The sequence below is a fragment of the Sciurus vulgaris genome (assembly GCF_902686455.1).
Source record: "Sciurus vulgaris genome assembly, chromosome: 6".
Taxonomy (NCBI): Eukaryota; Metazoa; Chordata; class Mammalia; order Rodentia; family Sciuridae; genus Sciurus; species Sciurus vulgaris.
In genome coordinates this window covers 28,388,733-28,412,955 of record NC_136466.1, presented here as the reverse complement: position 1 = coordinate 28,412,955, position 24,223 = coordinate 28,388,733, and the positions used below count along the sequence as shown (strand labels likewise).

The window sequence follows — 24,223 nt, the reverse complement described above, 5'->3', positions numbered from 1 at the left end:
CTCAACTGGACACTTGGATTCTAGTTGGGGTGGCTGCAAAGAGGCAAAAAAAGTGATCCCCTCTGAGGACCAGTCCCTGAGGCACCAACAGTGTTTCAAGATTTGGGTGTCCCCAGGGGGCCAGCCAGCCTGAACATGAAAATGTCCTCAAGTTTGTCCTCCCAGAGCCCACAGAAACTTCTCGGTGGACATCAAATTCAAAGGACACTGCCATCTGGTGGCCAAGAAACCACGAGAGCTGTGAGGTCCCTGTGCCCCCAAGGGACCACACAGGCAGAAATGGGTCTGAGACTGGTTTGGTACCTTCATAACAAGCCCAAAATTGTATATCAACTCAGAGTGAAACTAAGGTCTTATTTCTGGCTACTAAGTTGCCTGAGGTACAGGTGTTAGGTATTGTGTGATGAAAAAACTGCCTCTGGGAGAGATTGGGGGACTAGTTCATGGTCACTGCTGGCCAAGTGTAAATAAAGTTGAGTCTTGTCCCAGGTCCAGAAGTGCTGGGTCCCCAGTAAGTGACCACTAAAGAGTTAAAGCAATGACTTTCAACGTGTGGTCCCCAAGACCCTTTCAGAAAGTACACCAAGTAAAAATTTGATAGGTAAAAACCTATTTTTGTGAGATGCTTTTATCTTTTAAAACTTAAGTTTTCCAGTGTCTGACTTGCAATCACCTAGACCTCATCTCGTTCTGGTAGCTACCAGGATGTGTGCTTGGGTATTCATGTGTTTTAAAAATTCCTGTTTCAATTTCCAATATGACATTATTCATATAACCAAAAGCTCTCAATAACTTTTTACATATAAGATTAAAAAGCCTGGAATCTACTGGCTCAAATACTGTTTTAAAAAAAAAAAAAAAAAAAAAAAAAAACCAGCTAAAGCTGCACAAACTAAAACATTCCCTTTGTGGTGGTAATTGAACCCTGGGCCTTGCACATGCTAAGCAAGTACTCTTACCACTGAGCTACACCTGCAAGCATAGGGTATAGCTTTGTTTTGTTTTTTTAAATGGCACATGCCTGTAATCCCAGCAACTTGAGAGGCTAAGGCAGGAGGATCACAAGTACAAGGTTGGCCTCAGCAACTTAGTGAGAACCTGTCTGAAAATAAAAAAGTGCTGGGGATATAGCTCAGTGGTAAAACGTTCCTGGGTTCGATCCCTAGGGCCAAAAAAAGAAGAAAGAATAAAAAGAAACAAGAATTCTGTAAGGCACTAATTCTTAGGCTGAGTGGAATTCTAATAGTTGTTTCTACCAATCTTGGATTAATAAAATATACAAAACTAATGAATAGAGAATTTTTTGGAGTGATTTCTAACTGGCTAGCATTACTCCAAGTGATTCACATATATCACCACATTTAGTCCCCACAACCATCATTTGCTAGAGATGCTATTATCACATTTTATACCTGTGGATACTGACGTTAAGTGGTCCAGTTGAAAGGTATTGGGGCTTGGGCTCTGCCCCAGACAACCTGTTTCCACAGTCTCTTCCTATTATCCTGACTCCTTAATATTTGATATCTCTTAATTGCAACTTACTTGGTACACTAGTTTTTCAAAATATGGAATCTAAGAAAGCAGTTAAAAAAAAAAGCAAGATAAGGAAATCACTGGTCTGGCCCAACATCATTTTTTAATATATATTTTTTAGTTGTAGATGGACACGATACTTTGATTTTATTTATTTATTTTTAATGTGGTGCTGAGGATTAGATTGAACCCAGGGCCACACACATGCTAGGCAAGCACTCTACCACTGAGCCACAATCCCAGCCCCTGGTCCAACATCTTTCCTCTATAAATGAGGAACAAATGAGGTCCAGAGAGAGGAAGTGACTTGCTAAAGATCACATGGCAAAGAATCAGAATCTATAGGGTCCCACACTCCTAGTAGGAAGCTCTGGACACTTGACCTAAGTAAGCCTACCAACCAACTGCACGGGAGCAAGAACATCAAGACAATGCAAGAGACGACTTTCCAACAAAAGCAGCGTGATTTTATTGCAGGGGAGTCAGGAAGAAGCAGGGCAAATGAGGATCTCTGCAGGAACTCCATCGCTGAACAGGACTGCCAAATCCCAGGTCCACGTGGAAGCCAGATCAGCGTCCTAGGAGAGCTGAAAATTAGGTGGAACAAAGGTGCCATCTACTGTGGAAACAGCAACATTGCAAAAGAAGTAAAGGTTGCACCAACAGGTAGCAACCAGGCTGCAGAGCAGAACTAGAATTCCCACGTCCAGACCTGCACATTGCACTCACCAAGTCTGTTACACCCACTAAGCTTGCTGACTCTTCTGGGGAACTATCAGGGCTGCTGGGATTCCCCAGCTGACAGTACCTCCTGTCTTGTTTCAGTTTATGATGGAAAGGCAATAAAACAGAAGGACAAGCAAATAATCTACCAAGAGTCACACAACCTAGGTGACTTTGTAAACAATGAACAGTCTATCTCTGTGGTTACCAAATCTGGCCTCAAATCAATCACTGGGGAGCCTCTTAAAACTGATGTCAAAGATAAATGCCACCTGTGCATGGGGTGAAACCTGCCTGTTCGGTGATTCTCAGTGAATATTGTGCACCTGAATCTTTAGAAGCCTTTCCATGCTACACATGGTTACTGAACTATGTGGAGTTGAAATTATGTGATGACTAGAACTCACTTCAAAATAACTGGGGTGGGGGCATAGATGAAACAGCAATGACAGAGATCTGATAACTGTTGGACCTGGGTGATGGACACTCGGGATTCACTTTTTTACACTGCTTATAAATGTTGGAAGCCTCCTATATCAAAAAAGCTAAAATAAATAAAAACCACAATGAGAATTATTCAACATGAAAATAATGAAGTACTGATACAACTTGGATGAATCTTGAAAGCATTATGCTACGTGAGAGACACCAGATTCCAAAAAGGTCACATATTGTGCAATTTCTTTTATATGAAATGTTCAGAGAGGCAGAAAGCAGATTAGCGGTTGCCAGGGGATAGAGAGAGGGACAGTGGGGAGTGACTGCTTACTGAACATAGTGCGTTTCTCTAGGATGATGAAAATTTTAAAACTAGACAGAGGAAATAGCTGTAGATTGTGAATTTTTAAAAAATGCACTGAATGGCACACTTTAAAGTGGTTAATTATATATCATGTCAATTTCACTTCAATAAAAAAAGGCTACTATGAGAAAAACACACATTAAGCTACACATGGTTTACGAACAGCAGGTGTTACTTTTTTAGTCAAAAATGTTTGCTTGTGGGGCTGCAGTTGTGGCTCAGTGGTGGAGCGCTTGCCTAGCATGTGTGAGGCACTGGGTTCAAGCCTCAGTGCCACATAAAGAAAAATAAATAAAATAAAAGTATTGTGTCCACATAAAGATAACTACAACTGAAAAAAAAAAAAAAATTAAAAAACAAAAAATGCTTGCATGCCCGAGTCAATCCAAGGTGTCTGCATTGGGCTTCCCCATGTATACAGCCAGCTCAGAAAGTGAGAGGTTTGGTTTATTTCCCCTCTTTCCTTCATTCCTTCATGTCATAGAGTATATTTACCAAATGCAATCTTACATGGTGGCCCAATATGAAACAGGGCTGTTTGAGAGAGATAGAAGGGTCCTGAACACCCCCACTCACTGTCCCCATAAGCCACTAGGGGTGGAAGAAGAGTGTTTCTCAGTATGGGGAACTGCTAGTGTTTTACTCCCATAGAGAATAATCCTTCACAGAGGAATTATACAGTACCTGCAAGACAGGAAAGCAGGGTGGGGGCTTTAGCCCCATTTTACAGATAGTAATACCAAATCTCAGACATATAAAAAGTTCAAAAAGCCAGCCAGGCGTGGTGGGGCATGCTTGCAATCCCAGCTATGTAAAAAGCTGAGGCAGCAGGAGGATTGCAAGCTCAAAGCCAGCCTCAGCAACTTAGCAAGACCCTTTCTCAAAATAAAAAAATAAAAAGGACTGAGTATATAGTGCCCTTGGGTTCAACCTCTGGTACTAAAAAGAAGTTCCCAAAGTTAGTGTTAAATAAGGGCAGAGCTAGAATTCATTCTGCGCTCATTCCTGAACATGGGTTGTATGGACATGGACAGAAACAACAGGATGAAAATGGATGTATCTGAAATCTTTTGACTTGTGAGTGGTGTCACCATATACATGGAACATGGCTTAGGTTCCAAATGCTCACCTTTAGGAAGGAAGCAGACTACACTCACAGAGGGCTCTCACGACCTGCCAGTTGATAATAGCTGGTCTCTGCCTGGGAAGCTCTCCATGGACCCATTCAGAGGGTTAATGCTACCGCAACAGTCACAAAGAACTTTGATTCGGGATACCTGACTTTTCTGCCTCTGTCACTCATCTGTGAGGCTCTGGTCAAGTCACTTCCTTCTCCAGGCTTCATTTTTCTCAGTTACAGTGAGGGCACTGAACCACATCAGGGAGTCACTGCTATTCTTGAAACAAATGCACTACATGGTCAGTGACAGCCAGGAGTACCTGCTAAGACTGGCTGTGTACAATGGGAAGGAATGTTGGATTGATGAGCAGTCTGCCCTGGCTGTAAGGTGAAGAGAGCTAGCACAGTGCCACTGGTTTATGTAAAACCAAAGGGAAGATTCAGCTTAGATGAGTCACTCTTTTGCACCAGTCTGGGAAAAGGTCATGCTCAGGAAGCTGACAACAGAAAAAGGCATAGTCTGAATTAATTTAGTTGGTCAGTGCACTCAGGAGCACAATGCCCAGGTTAGCACAGGCGTCAACTCTGATGGGACAGTCATTTTATAAAAGTCAGAGACTCAGGGTCATGCATTCTAAACTTAAACCCTGCCAACCACAAAATGCACCCCTCAAGTCCTAAAGGGGTGCTAACAAAGTGCTCTGTCTATTCACAAGGGGCTGTAAGATTCCCCAAACTTGTGACTTGTATTAGACATAAGGAAATATATGTAACCACTCCAAACAAAGTAGACAGTGGGTTAAAAATAAACCAGGGTGCTCTCCTGTCCCACACAAACTCTAAGGCCAAGGTATAGGCTGACCATTTCTCATCTGAAAATCTGAATTCCAAAATGTTCCAAAATAGGAAACTTTATGAGAGCCAACGTGACCCTCATAAAAATTTCAGATCTTAATTTTTTCCAATTGGGGATGCTAAAATAAAGCCTATGCAAATATTCTAAAACTTGAAAATTTTGATTTCTGAAAGAATTCTGATCCCAATCATTTTGGATAAGGGCTGTTCAACCTGGATTACCCCTGATGAGTGTGTGAGGAGCAGGTTGTTCAGCAAGTGATGGAGCCTCACCCACCTGCCCTCTTCAGTCCATACTGTCAGCCCATGCTACTTGGGGCCGAGGTAGGAAACAGTCTTTCCCGTTTTATTCAGTGTTGCCAGCAGAGTGTCCATGCTGTGCTCAGATTCGATGCAAACCTTCTTGTTCGGCAGATCAATGTTAAAGTCAACTCCTGCAGGAAGAGAAAATGGGATGTGGAGAAAGGAAGACACTCCCAGTTATAGCAAGAAAGAGTTTGGGTTCCTAAAAGATTACTCATAATCACCTTCCGCTTTCCTTAAGACCAGGAACAGGAAAACTTTTTCTGTACTGGGGCAGAGAGTAAATGTTTTAGGTATTGTGGGCCACGTGTAGACTCTGTTACATATTCTTCTCTGTATCTGACTATATTCTAAAAAAATTTAATTATCGTTCTCCACTGCACAAACAGGAAGGGGGATGGATTTGGACAACAGTCTGTACTTTTTCAATCCCTAGTCAAGGCCTTAAGGCTTTTTTTTTTTTTTTTTTTTTTTTTTTTTTTTTTTTGTTAATACACTTGCTTTTTTCTTTTTCTTTTTTTTTTTTTGGTATGGGGGATTAAACTCGGGGGCACTCGACCACTGAGTCATATTCCCAGTCCTATTTTTCATTTTATTTAGAGACCGTGTTTCACTGAGTTGCTTAGGGCCTAAGTTGCTAAGGCTGGCTTTGAACTTGCAATCCTCCTGCCTCCCAAGCCACTGGAATTACAGGAGTGTGCCACTGCGCCCTGATGAAAATGTAAATACAGATATACCATTTATTTATTTATTCCCTCTCCCTCTCCACACCTCCCCCACCCTCTCTGTTTCTCTCCTTTTTGCCTTTTTTGGGAGTATCAGGGGCACTTTACCCCTGAGCTACATCCCTTGCTTTTTTATTTTATTTTGACACAGGGTATCACTAAGTTGCTGGGCTGGCTTTAAACCTGTGATCCTCTTGCCTCAGCCTCCTTTGTAGCTGGAATTACACACACATACCACTGCACCTGGCTTTATTCTATTTTTTTTTTATTATTAATTTTTAAAAATGTGGTGCTGGGGATTCAAACTGAAGGCATTGATCATGCTAAGTATATACTCTACCACTGAGCTATACCCCCAGTTCCTCATTCTTTTTTTCTTTTTAAAACAGCTACACAGTCTTCCATAGTGTGGACGTTCTAAACATCTATTTCATGCTTAGTCCCCTGTTGGACACTGAGGTTGCTTCTAATTTTTTCACTGCTATCACAACATTGTTATAGCAAACCAATTCGAACATAGCAAACTTGAGAATAATTCCATGCCATGAATTCACAGACTAGAAATTGTGCGGCAATAGATTGGCAATGCTGAATGCTAATAATACTGCAAAATTGTCTTCCTTGTTCAATTCCAGCACTGCCAAAAAAAGGAAAACACACACACACACACACACACACACACACACACACACACACACACACACACACAAAAGCACCCTTCTAAAAGGTGTCAATTTAAAGCCCCAACAGTACATAGGAGGACCAAGAAGGTCTTATTTTGACAACAGAAATGCACAGGGAATGCCCTTGATAGATTCCAGGTCTGGCCTCACTACTCACTTGCTAGGTAACCACGTCAGGTTCCACCCATTACAGGCCTTGGCTTCCCCATCTATAAATGAAGGGGTTAGAGTTGGCCAGCCATGATGGTCTTTTAGACTCAAGTATGCCTTTAGTCTGTGATTTGTCAGGTCCAAGACTGTTCTTCTAGGGTCCTAATCAATTCAGAAAAACTTTTGAGTCTTTTCAAGATGCCATCCTGTAAGAATTGTAATATGAGATGGAAAAAAAAAAAAACCTGCCATGGCTGATACTCAGGCACCAGTCAAAAGGTCTGAAGTGCAGGGTACAGAGTTTAGCCATAATCTAGGTCTGTATGTAATGGATGCCCAGGAAGGAAAAAACACTATGCATACTTGCCACACTCTGGATGTTTGTTTTTTTGGCTCAGGATGGTCTCCCCCTTATCTTTGGAATAAATACTATGGTGGTATCACAGAGATGAAGGAAAGCCTGGGATTAACAAACACAGCAGATTTCAAATAGTGTTCCTTGAAGCCAAGGCTCTGGGGCAGGTGTTTCTGAGCTGTCAAATAAGAAAGGCCCCTCCCTCCAATGACTTGCTCCATAGCATGCTACTGTATACAGGAGGGAATTGACATGCAGTTTCTTTTCTTTTTCTTTTTAGAACTAGGGATTAAACCCAGTACTCTACCACTGAGTTACAGCCCAGTCTTTTTTAAAATTTTAAGACAGGGTCTCACTAAGTTGCACAGACTGGATTTGAACTTTCAATCCTCCTGCCTCAGCCTCCCAAGTTGATGGATTACAGGTGTGTGCTACCATGCCAGCTGGTGTGAACCCAGGGGTGCTCAGCCGCTGAGCTAAGTCACCACCCTTTTTAATTTTTATTTTGAGACAGGGTCTTGCTAAGTTGCTTAGAGTCTTGCTAAATTGCTGAGGCTGGCTTTGAACTTGTGATCCTTCTGCCTCAGTCTGGAGCTTCTGGGATGACAGGTGTGCACCACTGCACCCAGCTTGCAGTTTCATTTTTAAAGTACCCAGAGCAAAAGCAGATGTAGACTAATGGTCCCAAAATATAGCAAGGACACCCAGACCAGAGGAAGAGGAGCTCATAGCCACGCAGTAAGTCCCCAGCCAGGTTCTTTCCACTGTTTTGGATTTTTTCAGATGAAGATCCCAGTTTACAGGGCTTGAATTCAGGCACTGACTTGCTGTGGGGACTTCGGGCAAGTCACTTCCCCTCTTGGCACTGGTGTCAACAATTCCATTCCACTGAGGGAAAGTACAACTCAGAGGACTGCTAATGAGAACATATCCATGCGAAAGCAACCAGAAAACTGAATATTATTATTATTTAGGGTTTTAAAAAAGAAAATTCTAGCCTGGCACTGTGACACACACTTTTTTTTTTTTGCGGTGCTGGGGATTGAACCCAGGGCCTTGACTGCTTGCAAGGCAAGCACTCTACCCACTGAGCTATATCCCCAGCCCTGTGACACACACTTTTAATCTCAGCTACTGGGAGCCTGAGGTAGGAGAATGCAAGTTCAAGGCCGACCTTGGAAACACAACCTTGGAAACTATCTCACAAAAAAAATAAATAAATAAAGGGTTGGGTGGGTGGGCTGGAAATACAGCTCAGTGGTCGAGCATCCCTGGGGCATCCCTGGGTTCAATTCCCAGTACTGCACAATGAATAGATTAATTAATTAATTAAAATGAAAAAAGAAAATCTTAGAAGACTGGCTGAGCCTGGGATTACCAGAACTCTGATCTCAACTTGGTCACCGCCTCATTGAACCTTAGGACCAGATCTCAGATTTCTTTGGACCTCAGTCTCCCAGCTGTGAAGAGAGGTGCTAAGTGAGAATAATGATTTTCTACACATGTCCAAAGGAGATGTAGTAAGAGTTCTACACATGACTGGTTCAAAATTAATTTCTAAAATTGCTACCATTTTAAAAGTTTTAATGGAAAATGGCACTGAAATGTGTCATACAGCAAAACTTGTCACAATGCAGATCATCAACATATTAACCAGTAATGTCAGGGCTCCAGAGCTGGACTGTGGGGCAAAATCCCAGCTCTGACACTGGCTCTGTGATCCCAGTCAAGTCACTGAACTTCTCTGAACTTCAGTTCCCTCCTACTTCAAAATGATATAATTGAAAAAAAAGTTACAGGAAATGGTTGTAGAGAGATGAGATCCACAGAAGCCATTAAGCGGAGTACTCAATGCATGAGAAGTACTCAATAGTATTTTGTTTTACTGTTATCAGCTTAAACTAAAGCCTCTCCTGCTCCATTGGTGTGCACTGGAACATGTCAGCTGTGTCTCCCCATCCCACCCTCAACTCAGGGTGACTCACCTCCCAGCTTGTTGAGGACGCGGGAGACAGCTTCCGCACAGCCTTCACAGGTCATGTCCACAGAGAACTCGTGCTTCTGAAACAAAGGGGGACAAGGAGTCAAGCCCTGCAGGGACCCACACTCTGTAACAGCAGGCAGGCCTACGCAGGTCCAACAGAGTGCAGAGGCCCCACAAGGCCCGGGCGGCACAGGGCTCTGTGGGAGCCTGTTTCTGAGCCCCAGTCTCTCCAACTGTAAAGTGGATAAGGGTTTGCGATAAATGGGATAACTCTCCATAAATCCTCTAGCAGGGTCTGGTACATAATGAATAGGATCACCTGGAAAGCTAGTTTAAAAAAAACAACTTTTTTTTTTCACATTTCTACCTTCAAGTGATTAGTTGTGGACTTTGTCTCAGAATCAAGAACTCTGGCACAGATGTGCCCCTGGACTTAGTAATGCTGATCTAGGGGGCCCATTTATGCCACAGAAAATTGTTTTCTGCATTACAGTCAACTGAAAATTTATAAGAACTACAGGTTCTAATCAGAAGACCTGGGCTGTGACATCTGTTATGTGTAGTGAGCATTCCAGGTGATGCTGATAGGTGGTGATCAAGGTGGGAAGGCAGGTTCCCAGGAGACAGGGGTTTTGTTCATACTGTTGCAACCCCAATACTTGGAACAGTACTTGGCACAGAGGAGATGCTCATACATTTTGTTGAGTAAATGAATGAGTGACATGGCTGGGAAACAACTTCTAAGTCTTTTGCTTTCAGATAAGGATTATTTATACCAACACTTATTTAAACTTTCTAGAAATGAGAACATCTGGAATCAGACAGTTTTGGCTTCAGATACAAGCTCTGACACTTACTAGTTTTATGGTCATAAGTAAATTACTTAACTCCTCTGTGGCTTGGTTTTCAAACACAGATGGATAACAGTTCTTCTCCAGGTTGATGCATGGGATGAACACAGGATTTTAATCATGGGAGCTAACATCCAAAATGGCCTCAATCTTCTCTGTCTCCTGGGATTTGTGCCATTGAGCAGTCCCATTTAACAACATCCTATGGTTGGACTGCGTGTCCAATAGAATATGGCTGAAGCAATATTATATGACTTCTATCCCAATGTCATAAAAGATACCGTAGCTTCTGCCCTGCTGTTTCTGGGATCACTCATTCTAGAAAAAACTAGCTGCCACATTATAAGGGCACTCAAACAAACAGACAGAGGTCCACAAGGTGAGAATCTGAATCCTCCAGCTAAGTGAGTACACCTTCCTGGAAGTGAATTCTTCAGCACTGGTAGAGAGTTCAGATGGCTGCTGCCTCAGCCAACATCTTCAATGCACTTTCACGACTCCACTTGAATTGCTCAGCTAAGCTGCTCCAAGATTCCTGACTCTCAGAATCCATGTGACTACTACAGGGCAATAGGTAACTTATACATTAAGTTACTTATGTGATAAGTAACTTAATGTATGTAAAAAGCTAGTTATTAGATTATTATGAATAGTTCCTTCCATTTCTCTCTTCTCTTTCCATTCAAAAAAATGTCTAGGCTGGGTGTGGAGGTGTGTGTCTGTAATCTCAGTGGCTTCGGAGGCTAAGGCAGGAAGATCGCAAGTTTAAAGCTAGCCTCAGCAATTTAGTGAGGTCCTAAGCAACTTATCAAGTCCCTGTCTCAAAATAAAAAATAAAAAAACAGGCTGGGAATGTGTCTCAGTGGTTAAGTGCCCCTGGGTTCAATCTCTGGCACCAAAACAAAACAAATATCTAGGGTTGGGGATGCAGCTCATGCTCAAGGCTCTGGGTTTGATCTATAGCAGAGCAAACAAACAAAACCAACAACGTCTACCTTTTCCATGACACACATAAAAATATTTCAAATCTACTATGGGTCGAATAGCCCTTATCTGAAATGCTTGGGACCAGAAGTGTTTCACATTTCAAATTCTGGAATATTTGCTACATATAATGAGATATCTTGGGGATGAAAGCCAAGTCCAAACACAAAATCTTTTTATATGTCATTACACCTTATGCACATTAGACTGAATATAATCTTATGCAATATTTTTACACTTAGTTTTGACTGTGATCTATCACATAAGTTCAGGTGTGGAATATTCCACTTGTGGCATTGTGTCATCACTCAAAAGTTTAAGGTTTTGGAGCATTTCAGGTTTTCTGACAAGGTATGCTCAACTTGTTTTTTTTTTTTTGTTGTTGTTGTTTTGTTTTGTTTTGGTATTGGGGACTCAACCTAGGAATGCTTTACCATTGGGCTACTTCCCCATCTCTTAATTATTTATTTTGAGACAGGGTCTCATTAATTTGCTTAAGACCACATTAAGTAGCTGAAGCTGGCCTCGAACTTGCAATCCTTCTGTCTCAGCCTTCCAAGTCACTGGGATTACATGCGTGGGCCACCATACCTGTGGGGATGCTCAACTTGTAATTCAACTGGAATTCTGAATATAGCAATATATCCAGCAATCCCTGCCCCACATGGCCCCAGTTCCCTTTTCTATACCAAAAGGGTATTAGCCAACTTAATTTTCTCAACTTCCCAGTAAGAATCACCTGGGGAACTTATGGAAAGTGCAACTCTCCAGGCACCTGCCTCAATGGCTAGGTGGATCTGGAGTGCGCCCTGGGACTCTCCATTTTCAACCTTCTGAAGATAAACATGGAGGCAAAACTCCACACCTGAGAAAAATGGGAAAGTCTCTAAACACATTTGCATCTAGATTATCTTCATGCTCTACAGAGGAAACTGAGACCAAGAGTTAAGCAGCTTGGTTTCCCAGGGCTGTACTGTTTTACCTTCATGACCAATACATCACTACTTTTATTGAGGTCAAATCTATAAAACCTGCCTCAAAGAAAATGGTCAGTTTTTCTTTTTTTCTAGTTAAACATCTCTGATTCCTTCGGCTTGTTTCACAACTATTCAAAAACAACAAGTTCTGGAAAGATTCACAGTAAGTATTCCAAAATCTTATGTTTAAAGTATAGTCCTCAGACCAACAGGATCAGCATCATCTGAGAGCTCGTCAGAAATGCAGACTCTTAGGTACCATACCAGATCTCCTCAATCAAAGTCCTCATTTTAATAAGACACCCTGGTCATTGTCCACTTTATAGTCTGAATGATGTTCAAGAAAATGGATTGGCAACCTACAGTATGCTTGTGATTTGGTTTTACAAATAAAGTTTTGGTGGAATATAGCCAAACTTGTTTGTTTACTTTTGCACTAGAACAGCAGAGTTCAGTATTCGTAACAGAGATCATATTGTTTGTAAAGCTAAAAGTACATACTATCTGGCCCTTTAAGAAAAGGTTTGCTGAGTCTTGCTCTAGAGTAACCAAGAGACAATCAAAAGTCATCAGTGGTTTGTAGCTGTATACTGAGCCCAAGTTTTGAAGGGTTTCCAAGATTAGCATAAGAGTTAAACCTTTTGAACGCCTGCTATATGTCAAATTCTCTTTATACAGCATCTTTCTAGCCTGAAAAGGGAGCTATTCAAATAATCTTACTCAGAAGGAAAGTGAAGTTTCTAAGGGTTCACTGAGGTGCCCACAGTCATGGGTAAGTAAACATTGAGGTCAGGATGTGAACCAAGGGAAATTTTGCTGGTTCTAGAAATGCAAAGTACATTGCCACCCCCCAAAACCCTAATTCTTGATGGAATCTATAAAATGGGAACACATTATTAAAAAGCACAATTTTCTGTTGCCCTATGACCTAAAGTCACCAGATATATGAAACTTTCTGCTGCTGACCACAGGGAGCAGGTTTCCTTTCATCCAGTAGTAACAGAGGTCAGAAGTCAGGAGGTGGCTTCTGGGTAGCAAACATTACAAATCAGTGCTCTACTGCTCTACCTCTGCATTGCAAAACTGAATTTGAGGGTAAAGTATGCTCAATGGACAGAGTAATCCCTTCTTTATAGGAAATCTCAAAACCGACTCCACCAGCAGATGCTTGAATCTAGGCAGTCCCAGTTTTTCAGGACCTCTGCTCTGTCACTTAAAAAACAGGTCCTTTAAAAGTAAGTAAATCCACCAGGTGTGGAGGCATACACCTATAATCACAGCAGCTTGGGAAGCTGAGGCAGGAGGATTGCCAAGTTCAAAGCCAGCCTTAGCAACTTAGCAAGGCCCTAAGCTACTTAGCAAGCCCTTGTCTCAAAAAAAAAAAAAAAAAAAAAGGCTGGGGATGTGCCTCAGTGGTTATGCATCCCTGGGTTCAATCCTTGATACCAAAAATAAAAATAAAAAGTAAATTCAGCCAGGCATTATGGCACATGCCTCTAATCCCAGTGACTCAGGAGGCTGATGCAGAGGATCACAAGTTCAAAGCCATTTTAGTAAGACCCTGTCTCAAAACTAAAATAAAAAAAGAACTTTAGAAAAGGTTGGGGATGCAGTTCAGAGGCTGGGTTCAACCCCCAGTACCAAACAAACAAAAAAATCTGACCTTACTGGACTATTGTTGGTATTAACTGGAAAACACAAATAAAATATATAACATAGCCATTGACATCTAGTTCTCAAAAAACAGTAAGTTTTTTTTTTGTGTGTGTGTGGGGGGTGGGTACTTGGAATTAAACCCAGGAGTATTCCACCACTAAGCTACAGCACCAGCCTTTTTTTTTTTTTTTTTTTTTTTTTTGAGATAGGGCCTACCTAAATTGCCTAAATTGACCTTGAACTTGCCATCCTCCTTCCTCAGCCCCCCAAGTTGTTAAGATTAAATGCATGTGCCACCAAGCCTGGCAGATAACTCTTATGTAGGTCTAGGACAGTTAGGTAGAACTGTAGGTAGGCAGATTTCAACCCCATTTTAATAAGTCTCAGCAGTTAAGAGCTGAAGTTTTTGGGGACTGACCAGTCCAGGCCTAACCTCAACCTCAGTTTCACATCAGCTGTCAAGAAGAGACAGTAATGGTACCTTCCTTAAGGGACTGTTGTGATGATTAAACAAGGTCATGCATGTAAAGTGTTCAGAACAATGCTTGGCTTATAGTGGGCACTCAGATATTAGTATACTCCCAACCATCAGAATGTACAAGGATAGAATGTCCTGGATATCTGAAAAAGAATTCCTTTTCTAGGAGGGGACTAGACAAAGGAGGTCCCTCTAGCCTAACCTTTCCAGTTCTGAGATTCCATTATAGAATTGTATGACTTACTTTTATATACATATACACACATACACACACACACACACACACACACACACACACACACACACACCCCAAGGATTAAACCCAAAGCATAAGCTACATCCCCCAGTTCTTTTTTAATTTTTATTTTGAGACAGGATCTTGATAAATTGCTGAGGGTCTTGCCAAATTGTCAAATCTGGCCTTGAACTTGCAACCCTTCTGCCTCCGTCTCCCAAGTCACTGGGGTTACAGGGGTGCACCACCAGGCCTGGTTGTGAAGTCAGTTTTAATCCCTATTTTACAAATGAAAAAATCAAGGCACAGAAAGGGGAAGGAACTTATTGAAGTGACTCAGTTGGCAAGCTAGAGCACAGATTTTCCGAGGTTTCTGGGATTCCAGGCCCCGTGCTATAAGCCTTTGCTAAGAACCCTCTCAGGTACCACACTATCCTTGGCTAATCCCCTCCCTCCTTCAGTTGTTCATCTTAGAATATGGCACCAAGTACCCCCTTCTCATTCCAACCATCTGCTCAAAATCCCCAGACACGGAAACAAAATACAGTTTTCCTCAACCTGCCTTTCCCTCACTGCTAGGCCCACAAAAAAGCTGGTGGCCACTCTTCCAGTCCCAGGGGTGATTAAGGCTCTCCTCTAACACTGACACAGGAGGACTTGCTAAACTGTAAGGCTCATTCCATCAGGTTCTTTGTCCACACTTTGTGTATACTTTGTGAGGATTTGTCTCAAGGTACCTGGGAACACCAAATGATACCTGATATGTTTAAGACCTTGCTCAGCCTCAGGCTCACCTATCAACTCCCAAAAGACAGGTTGCTAAGACACAGGACATCTGTGGGATACCTCTGGGTATCCACGTGTCACAGACTTATGAACTAAGCACCCTGGAGGAAATTGCTAAACGCTTCATTAGGCCAACCAGAATCTCAGGAATGCAACTACGATCAGAGTTTCTTCCCAAGCAGGTAAGACTGCTTTTGCGCAGCACTTCCCAGGTGGTGTGGTGTGGCCAGGAGAGCAGGGGAACCTGAGATAAGGGGCTTAAAGCATGGCTGGATCCAACTCCTGGCAGGAGCTTAAACAAGTTACTGGGCTTTTTTTTGTTTGTTTGTTTTTAATCTAAGGTCTTAGTATAAGTAACCATGTGTTTGAGTGAGTTGTAAAGGCAAGATAAGCCCACTCATTCTTTTCCAAACTCTGCTCTGAGTACTGGCGACTTTGGGTGGGTCCCTGAACCTCTCTGAGGTTCATGGCTTCAGGTTGAGAAAGTACCCGTAGGAAGGGTGAAAAACATCCTCTCCCTTTACTGTTACCCAGCGCTGACCTGGAAGTAGGCCAGAGTGGGCAGCGGAAGAGAAGAAAAACATGAACCTCTGAAAAACAGCGCTGTCCGTGAGGCAACAGCCGCGGTCACCCCCTAGCCTAGCGCCACCCCATGCTCCTTTGGGTCAGCTCCAATGGCAGGGGATCCACGCGGAGGCGCAGGGACTGGGTGTCCTCATTCTGCCCACTCTACGGGTCTGTTTCCCCATATATGCAGGGAAGGTTTGGGCTTGTTATCCTGGAGGCTTTGCGGTTCGAATTCTGAAGCCTGGTTTCTAAACTTCTTTCGGATCCTATTTTCTGGAGGGTCGCAAAAGCTGGAGGGTGCGTGGGGAGGGGTAAGCGGAGGGACAAGAGTAGCTCGGGTCTCGGCTTGAGTCCTTTAAGAGCAACATCTGGTCAAGCGGCGGTGCTCCGAGGCGCAAGCCGAGGACCGCGGGAGGTGCGCGGCCACTTACCGGCATGACTGAAGCAGTGGCGACCGCGTCGGAGGTGGCGGTGGTGGCAGCAGGGGTGGTGGCAGCAGCAGTGGCGGCGACAAAAGCAACGCCTCTCCGCGACAGGAGGGCGGGCTGGGCTGCACTTCCGGGAGTGCGCGCCAGGAGGCCCCACCCCTCTGGGCCCGACCGGCGGCGAGGCCCCGCCCCTCTGGGCTGGCCTCGGGCTAGACCACTCCCTTTCCTGGCCCCACAGCGAGTTAGGCCCCACCCTCTGGGCTGGGCTCCGGTTAGACCACGCCCCCGTGCCCGGAGGGCGGGGAGAGGCCCGCAGGCGGCCAGCCCCGCCCCCTTCTTCCGGCGAGCGAGGATCTTGGGCAATCTGCCACGTCTGGAAAAAGGGGTGAGACCGACGCTGTGCTAGCCTCCATCTACTGGTGGCCATTTTTAGGTCACCCACTTTATATATGCTTGTGTTAGGGAATACAAGGCAAGGACACTGCGGTGAACAAGACAAATACGTACTGAGTGCCGACCATCATCCAAGATCCAGTGATGGTAAAGACCTAGCCTGGCAGGCCGCGAAGGAAGCAAGCGATGATAATGCAGCGTTAAAGGATCTGTGTCCTAGCAGAAGAGAAAGGGTCCCTAACTCAGGGGTGGGGGACGTTCTTAAAGAAGGAGACTCTGGAAAAAGGTAATACTATGACTTACCAGGAAAGAGTTCACCTACTGAGCGAAGATGGGCTCATTGAGAGGGAGAGAGGCAGAGGCAGAACAGTGTTTTAGGCACAAGGAACAGCATGTACAAAAGCAGGAAGACAAGAATGGGCAGGCAGAGATAAAAAGATTAAGGCAGGTATACTCAGAAAGATGGAGAAATGAAGTAACAGACATGATGAGGTGGACTGCCATGAGGTAGAGGCAGATGGAGGTAGGATTGCTTTAGGGCACTTATAGAGAAACTAGCAGGCCTGAAACTTCAAACACACATACATACAAACACACAATAGGGCACAGTAATAGAGTCACTGTCCTTTGATATTCCCTGCTGGAGGCTCAGTCTAAGTAGTTTCAAAGATCTCTCATCTACAGAACTGCTTAGATAGTTTATTAAAAACTCAAACACCTGTGCTGGCGATATAGTCCATCAAGTAGAGTGCCTGCCTCACATGCTCGAGGCCCGGGTTCGAGTCCCCAGTGCTGTTAGATTGCGGAAATAAAAAACAAACAAAAACTCAAACACCTGCAGGGCATGGTGGTGCTTGCCTGCAATCCCAGAGACTTGGGAAGCTGAGGCAGGAGGAGGGCAAGTTAGAGGCCAGCCTCAGCAACTTAATGAGGCCCTAAGCAACATAGTGAGACCCTGTCTCAAAATAAAAAATAAAAAGGTCTGAGGATGTGACTCAGTGGTTAAGTGTCTCTGGGTTTAATTCCTGGTACCCAAAGCAAAAAAAACTCAGACATCTCACCCTCATCCTAGATCTACTGCCCTCTAATTTCAAGATGTACTTTTCTTTTCAGTGCCTTTCCTTGCTCTGGTTTGGGAAATCTGGCAGAGGAAAATTGTGGTCTTAATTTACTTATTTTTTTTTTTTGCCATGCTGGAGATTGAACCCAGGGCCTAATTCATGCTAGGCAAGCACTCTATCACTGAGCTACATCCTCAGTTGCTATTGTTCTAATACTTTTTGAGAAAATGTACTGGTTATTGATTTATTATCTCTCAGCTCACATTCATTCTTTTTGCTTACTCTCTGAAAATGGATCTAGACTCTTTTTAAAAATATTTTAATCCCTTTTTCTTGCTGGGAGGATATTAAACTGTTTCAGTAAGACTCTGGAGAGACACTGAAAAAAGATTTTCCTCTCTGGTTTCCCCATACACAATCTCTGAGGACATCCTCCCCTGTACAGGGACCAATAACACCTGGCAGCCAGCAGTTTCCCCCAGAACCCCCTGTAGGTGGTTTTATGGCACAGTGCTCCAAGAGAGACCCTCTCTGCGAACAGCTTTTTCCAGGATAGTTTTCCAGCCTAGAAGGTGAATTTCTAGCAAGTTCCACCAGCACAGTACCACAGTCATTTCCTTACCTTTGTGTGGGCCACAGCTATGCCCTCTCCACCAAGGTCTCATTTCAGTCTGAGGACCAGAGTGCAGAGAGTGTAGGGGGCACTCTTTCTGGGGTGCTCTTAGACTCTGGGCCTTGACAACTCCTTACAACTGCTATTTTTATATTCTTCAGCGTTTTCCCTCCTTTTATTAGCTAACCTATTATTACTATAGTCCCATTATAATCTTAATCTTTAAACTTCCCTTTTTCAGATTACAGAGTGATTTCTGATTACAGAGAAAGACAACAAATTGCCTCCTATAGGTAAGAGGTTAATGGATCTACTCTTGGCCTAAGTCCAAGGAACACAAATGAAAGAGGTGTGTCGAGGCCCACCTTGTCACTAGCTTGCACTGACCCTGGGTGAAAAAGCTCACCTTTAGCATGCTGAGTGAAAGAGGTATGGATGTTGGAGTCTGTCTTCATCTGCTAGGGCTTCCAGAACAAAATACCACAGATTCGGTGGTAGTTACTATTAGAAATTTCTTTTCTCATAGGTCTAAAGACTAAGACGTCCAAGGTAAAGGTGCCGGCCCATTTGGTTGCTGATGATGACTCTGATCCTGACTTTAGTCACCTTCTGCATACAGCAGAGAGAGCTCTGGTGTCTCTTCCTTTCCCATAGGATATCAGCTCTGTCCGTTTAGGACCCTCATATTATGGCCTCACTATTATCACCTCCTCACAGGCCCTGTCTCCACATACAGTCCCATTGAGGATTAGGGCCTCAGTGTACGAATTTTGGAAAGCACACAGGGCAGAATCCTACAGACCAGAGTTTGAATCTCAGCCCTACATTTAACAGTTGTATGACCTTAGGCAGAGTAATTTACTTATCTAAGCCTAAATTATCCTCATTCATAAAATGAGGATAGTAAAGGTAACTATACAATTTTTTTACCCAATCCTTTTGAGACATAAAATTTTGCCAGGATAAGAGGCATACACCGTGACCCATTCAGGCAAAGCAGGGCACATTGTTCTGTCAAAGAAACCTCTTTGCATTATTATTGGAATAAATGTATGCAAACTACTTAGCACATTGCTTGCACATGGTAGGCACCTAGAAAATGTAAGAATTCTCCTAATTGCTAGGCCCACCTTGCTGGCACTGGGTTTTCTTCTACTAACAAAATGCCCCTTGACCCTCTACCCTCTTCCTGCCTGCCAGAAATTCCTAGGAAGGAAAGAAGAGAGAAGATAGGGAAGGAAGAAGGGGGTGGGGGGACAACGATGCTGGTAACCTTAAGTCCAGCAAAGGCAAGCATATGGTCTTAGCCCTGGGAACAACCACATTGGGGATAGCAAGATTGCAGGGGACCAGAGAAAGGAAATCCATCTCAAAGGCTGTAGTGCACCAGGAAAGCCACCTAAGTCATAACAAGAGTACATGGCTTCGAGACCTGAGATGGGGGGTAAGTTAAGCAGAGAGAGGGAAAGAGCAATTAATGAGAACACAGCATTATGGAGATGACAGATGAAGATCTATTAAAGAAGAGGATGTAAAGGATTATAGTTCCTATGTGAATATATACATAAACCCCATGTATTTACCAAAAAATTTAAAGTTATTATCTTGAATTGAGTGCAGGATTACAGGCAGGATTCCAACGTACACACTGTTTAAAATTTTTCAAATAGTACAAGATAGTATAAGGGTAAAAGTAGGTCTTCCTTCCACTCTAATCTCACCCGCACCACTGAGCCACAGCTCAGTCCTCCCCATATGAATCAGAGAGCCTACTATATACATACACTGCACTTTCACCTTTTCTCACTTTACAAGAACCTTAGAAATTGTCCTTAATAATACATATAGATCCCCCTTATTCTTTTTAATGCTATAAATGTCCCATTTCTCAGTTGTACCATAATTTGTTTCATCAGTCCCTATGGTAGAAATCACTGATTGACTAATCCAACACCCATTTCCAATTTCTTTACTCTTGCTGTTTTAGAGGCTGGGATCCCTTAATACTTGTTTTCCCACCCTCCCTGGCAGCCACAGATGTACCCACATAATATGGCTCTGCACAATGATACAAAAGGGAAGTTCGCTAAGAGGATTCTGGGAAAGCTTTTCTTAATTGATACCAGGGATTGAACCCAAGGATACTTAACCACTGAGCAACATCCCTAGCCTGTTTTATTTTATTTTGAAACAGGGTCTGGCTAAGTTGCTGAGGCTGGTTTTGAACTTGTAATCCTCCTGCCTCAGTTTTCAGAGTCACTGGGATTACAGGTGTACACCACCGCACCCATCCTGGGAAAGCTCCTGCATTCCTCATAAAGGAAACAAATGCCACTCCTTTCCCTTCCCTGCCTAGGACACTGATGTGCCTGACATGCAGAATACAAGGACACCATTTTGCCACCATGAGTGAAATGCCAAGAGAATCACAGAGATGCTGGTTCTGACATTGTAGTCATTAACCCAATGCCAGACACAGCTGTCCTCCAGACTTATGTGAGAAATGTAAGCCCAGTCTATACTAATACTTTGTTACTTGCCCCTGACACAATCCTTACTAACAAACATATACATTGTTTCCAATCATCTAAGGCTGTTAATGATGTAACAATAAATCACACACATATGCCTTTGCTTAAAATTTTGTGTAGAATACACTGGGCATGGTGACACCTGCCTGTAATCCCAGCAACTGAGGAGGCTGAGGCAGGAGGATCACAAGTTCAAGGCCAACCTCAGCAACTTAGCGAGGCCCTTACGCATACAATAAATTTCTGAAAACCTAGTTTGTGGTATTATGTTTCAGTACTAGATATGGATGAAGACCCTGGACATGGTTGGGGTAGGGGAAGACCTCAACAAATCAGTCACCAGTTCCTGAAGATTTCTGCTTAGAAGAGACATGTCTGTTTTCTACTCACATTTTTCTGACCAAAGCAGGGCATGTAGTCATGCCACATTTGTGTGTATATGTTTGCATGTGTGTGGAATGGTGCTGGGGATTGAATCCAGGGCCTCACACATGCCAGGCAAGCACTGTACCACTGAGCCACATTCCTGCCCAGTCATACCACTTGTTTTCAGGTGTTTTTTATTTTATTTCTTTTGGTAGTGTGGATTAAATCTAGGGGTGCTTTATCTCTGAGCTATATCCCCAGTCCTTTTTATCTTCTTGTTTCGAGACAGTGTCTCTCAAGTCTGAGGCTGACTTAGAACTTGCAATCCTCTGGTGTTAGCCTCCCAAGTTGTTGGGATCACAGGTGTGCAACCACCATGCCCAACCTATCATGTCTATCTTTAAGGGGGCAAGAAAGTACAATAATCCTGCCAGGTGTCCAGAAGGAAGAGAAACAGCAGCAAAGTCGGGAGACAGCACCACCGATTTCCACAGGCTCTTTAGACAAGACATGCGCTTTCTGGGCATCACAGTCTGCAACATTGTTTATTGGACTCAAAACTGCAGCCAAGAGTCAGAGAAAGTTTGTTAGTTTTTAAATTCTCTTTCAGAGTCCTCTAGGCTTCAGGTTTTAAAGGTGTGTTTAATGAGACAAGCCCACATTCAATTCCCTGTGTTTCAGGCAGTTAACCTCCCTGAACCTCCTTCTTCCCCTGTAAAATAAAAGTAATTATTAGATCTATCTTGGTGCTGTGGTGAGAAATAAAAACACTCATAAAATATTCAACACTGTGACTATTGCACAATAAATACCCAGGAACTACTCTTTGGGTTATGAAAAGTTAATTTTTTTTTAATTGTATAGTATATAAAGTTTTTTTTTTAATGTAAAAAAAAAAGTATACAACAATACACATAAAGTGAAAGAGCCTTTTTAAAACCCTTACAAGCACTCTCTTACAGATGTGGCAATTGCTATCAGATTGTTGTATGTACATTCAGATGTTTTTGTCAAGCAATAATTTAGTTTAATGATATTTTCGACTCTAGAATCAGCCCACACTTTGTTCCATAAAATACAATTTGTTCCCATAAGCAGAGAACAGAAGAGTTTGATTTTATAGACAGAAAAGAGCTGTAGAAAGCAGAAACAAAAAACAAAAAGCAGATGAGTCATTTCAAAGTTACCTTCCAAGTAAGATGGAGACAGGGAGACAGCAATGAAAAAGAACAGATCAGTTAACACTCAGGTTACCTTTTTTGGTGTGTGTAAGGATTAAGGCAGAGGGAACCTCATTATCATGCCAATTGAAACAGGCCTGTAGGAGAAATTTGACTGTTATCGCTATAATCCTGATTTCTCTGCAAGGTCAGAATACTTGGTGACTAAAACTTTAGCATGAGTGGGTCCATTTTATTAACCTGGTCAGTTGGGACCCAGGGCAGTAGTTTAGTTCAATACAACAGCTTCCTATAATATTTTTTTCTTAAAAAAAAAAAAAATCTCTGAACCCAGGGCCTTTGTTGTTGTTATTCTGGGTTTTTTATTTGGTTGTTTTTAAATTTTAAGACAATGTTTTACTAAGTTGCACAGACTGGCCTCAAACTTGTGTTTTTCCTTCCACAGCCTCCAGAGTGGCTGGGATTATACGTGTGAGCCGCCCTGCCTGGTGAGATTCATCTTTATATATAATATAGTTGGATATATTTTCTAGGCATATGAACATACATAAACATACATATATATACGTATATATTTAAACTAGGCCAATCTTTTAAATTGCTGCATAAACAGTAAATTTAGCTATTCCCTGTTGACATTTAGATTACTTTTATATATTACAAACAATGCTATAAGAATATCTTTGCTCTCTCTCTATATGTGGGAGAGTTTCTTCAGAATGAACACCAAAACGTAGTGTTTCTATATCCTACAGTATGTGGATTTTAAATTTTCAGAGAACTGGAGGGTATAGTTTAGTGGTAGAGCACATGATTAGCATGCTCAAAGCCCTGGCTTCCATCCCCAATACCACACACATACAAAAACTTAATAGATGCTATTAAATTGCTCTCAGAAAGCCCATGTCAATTTACATTGTGTATTATGAGAATAACTATTCTCTCGCACTTGCGCTAACATTTGATATTAGTAATCCTTTTTTCACAATTTGATGAAATGAGCATATATTTTTTGTTTTTAATTCTTCTTATTGGGCTTTGGGTTTATTTTTAATTTTTTTTTTTTTTTTTTTTTTTTTTTTTTTTTGGTACTGGGGATTGAATCCAGGAGCACTCTACCATTGAGCCACATCCTCAACCCTTTTTATTTTGTATTTCGAGACAGGGTCTAACTAAGTTGCTGAAGCTGGTCTCAAATTTGTGATCCTCCTACCTCAGCCTCCCAAGTTGTTGGGATTACAGGTGTGAGCCACTGTGCTTGGCAGACTTCAGGTTTATAATGACAAAAACCTGATGCTGAATACCAGCTCCATCACTTTCAATCTATGTAATCTTGAGCTAGTCAACAAAACTTTCTGAACCAGAGTTTGAGAATTTTTGTGAGGATGAATGGGAAAATAGTCTAGCACTCTGCCTGATATTTAGTAGTGTTTGATACCTTCTATGTTATTTAGCCTTGAAGTTTTGTCCCTAAGTCACAGGAAATGAGGACTCCTTGAGGTGTGTGTGTGTATGTTTATATATATTACACTCCCACATACAGTTCCAAGGTGCTGCAAAGGACTTTGTCTTAGACTCCACAACTTTCAAACCACTTGGAAATCTGTCTCTGCAGGATTACCTGGTGCTACACCTAAGGGGAAAAAAATAATCCCAGCCTTTCAGGGGTTTCTGAGGAGATGATGTCTTGATGTCTTTTTTTCTGTACTCGGGCTATATCCTCTTTCTGGACAGTATTAACAAGTGAGTAAAAGAACATGGACTTGGAAGGCAGAGTTCTAGTTTCTAGGCCTTGTGTGATCTTGGACAAGTTACTTAACATCTTTGAGCTTGTTTCTGTACTTGGGAAATGGAAAAGAGAATCCTTATGAACATTAAAT

The 24,223-nt window shown here is 42.5% G+C and overlaps 1 protein-coding gene and 1 long non-coding RNA gene across 3 annotated transcripts; one reads left to right on the top strand and one right to left on the bottom strand.

Annotated features, from left to right (window-relative positions):
* Nucleotides 1-1,978: 1,978 nt before the first annotated feature.
* Nucleotides 1,979-16,399, bottom strand: ATOX1 (antioxidant 1 copper chaperone). 2 transcript variants are annotated; one of them, XM_079145002.1, is made up of 4 exons: nt 16,202-16,399; nt 9,238-9,313; nt 5,314-5,470; nt 1,979-2,123 (listed from the first exon to the last, which is right to left on the bottom strand). In XM_079145002.1, the coding sequence occupies exons 1-3, from the start codon at nt 16,205-16,207 to the stop codon at nt 5,346-5,348; spliced, it is 207 nt and encodes a 68-aa protein (XP_079001128.1). In that variant the 5' UTR covers nt 16,208-16,399; the 3' UTR covers nt 1,979-2,123; nt 5,314-5,345. The 2 variants fall into 2 exon arrangements, with proteins under 2 accessions (XP_079001128.1, XP_079001127.1); XM_079145001.1 differs by having other exon boundaries at nt 1,979-2,114.
* Nucleotides 16,400-16,531: 132 nt separating this feature from the next.
* On the top strand, nt 16,532-23,393 carry LOC306664635. Its single transcript, XR_013764766.1, has 3 exons — nt 16,532-16,583; nt 18,507-18,558; nt 21,452-23,393. It is a non-coding gene; the product is annotated as an uncharacterized lncRNA (long non-coding RNA).
* Nucleotides 23,394-24,223: the final 830 nt, after the last annotated feature.

Excerpts from the sequence above, each read along its gene's own strand:
- ATOX1 (XM_079145002.1), bottom strand. Across the intron at positions 5,471-9,237 it reads CGTCCTCAACAAGCTGGGAG|GAGTTGACTTTAACATTGAT; the intron begins GTGAGTCACCCT and ends CTCTTCCTGCAG.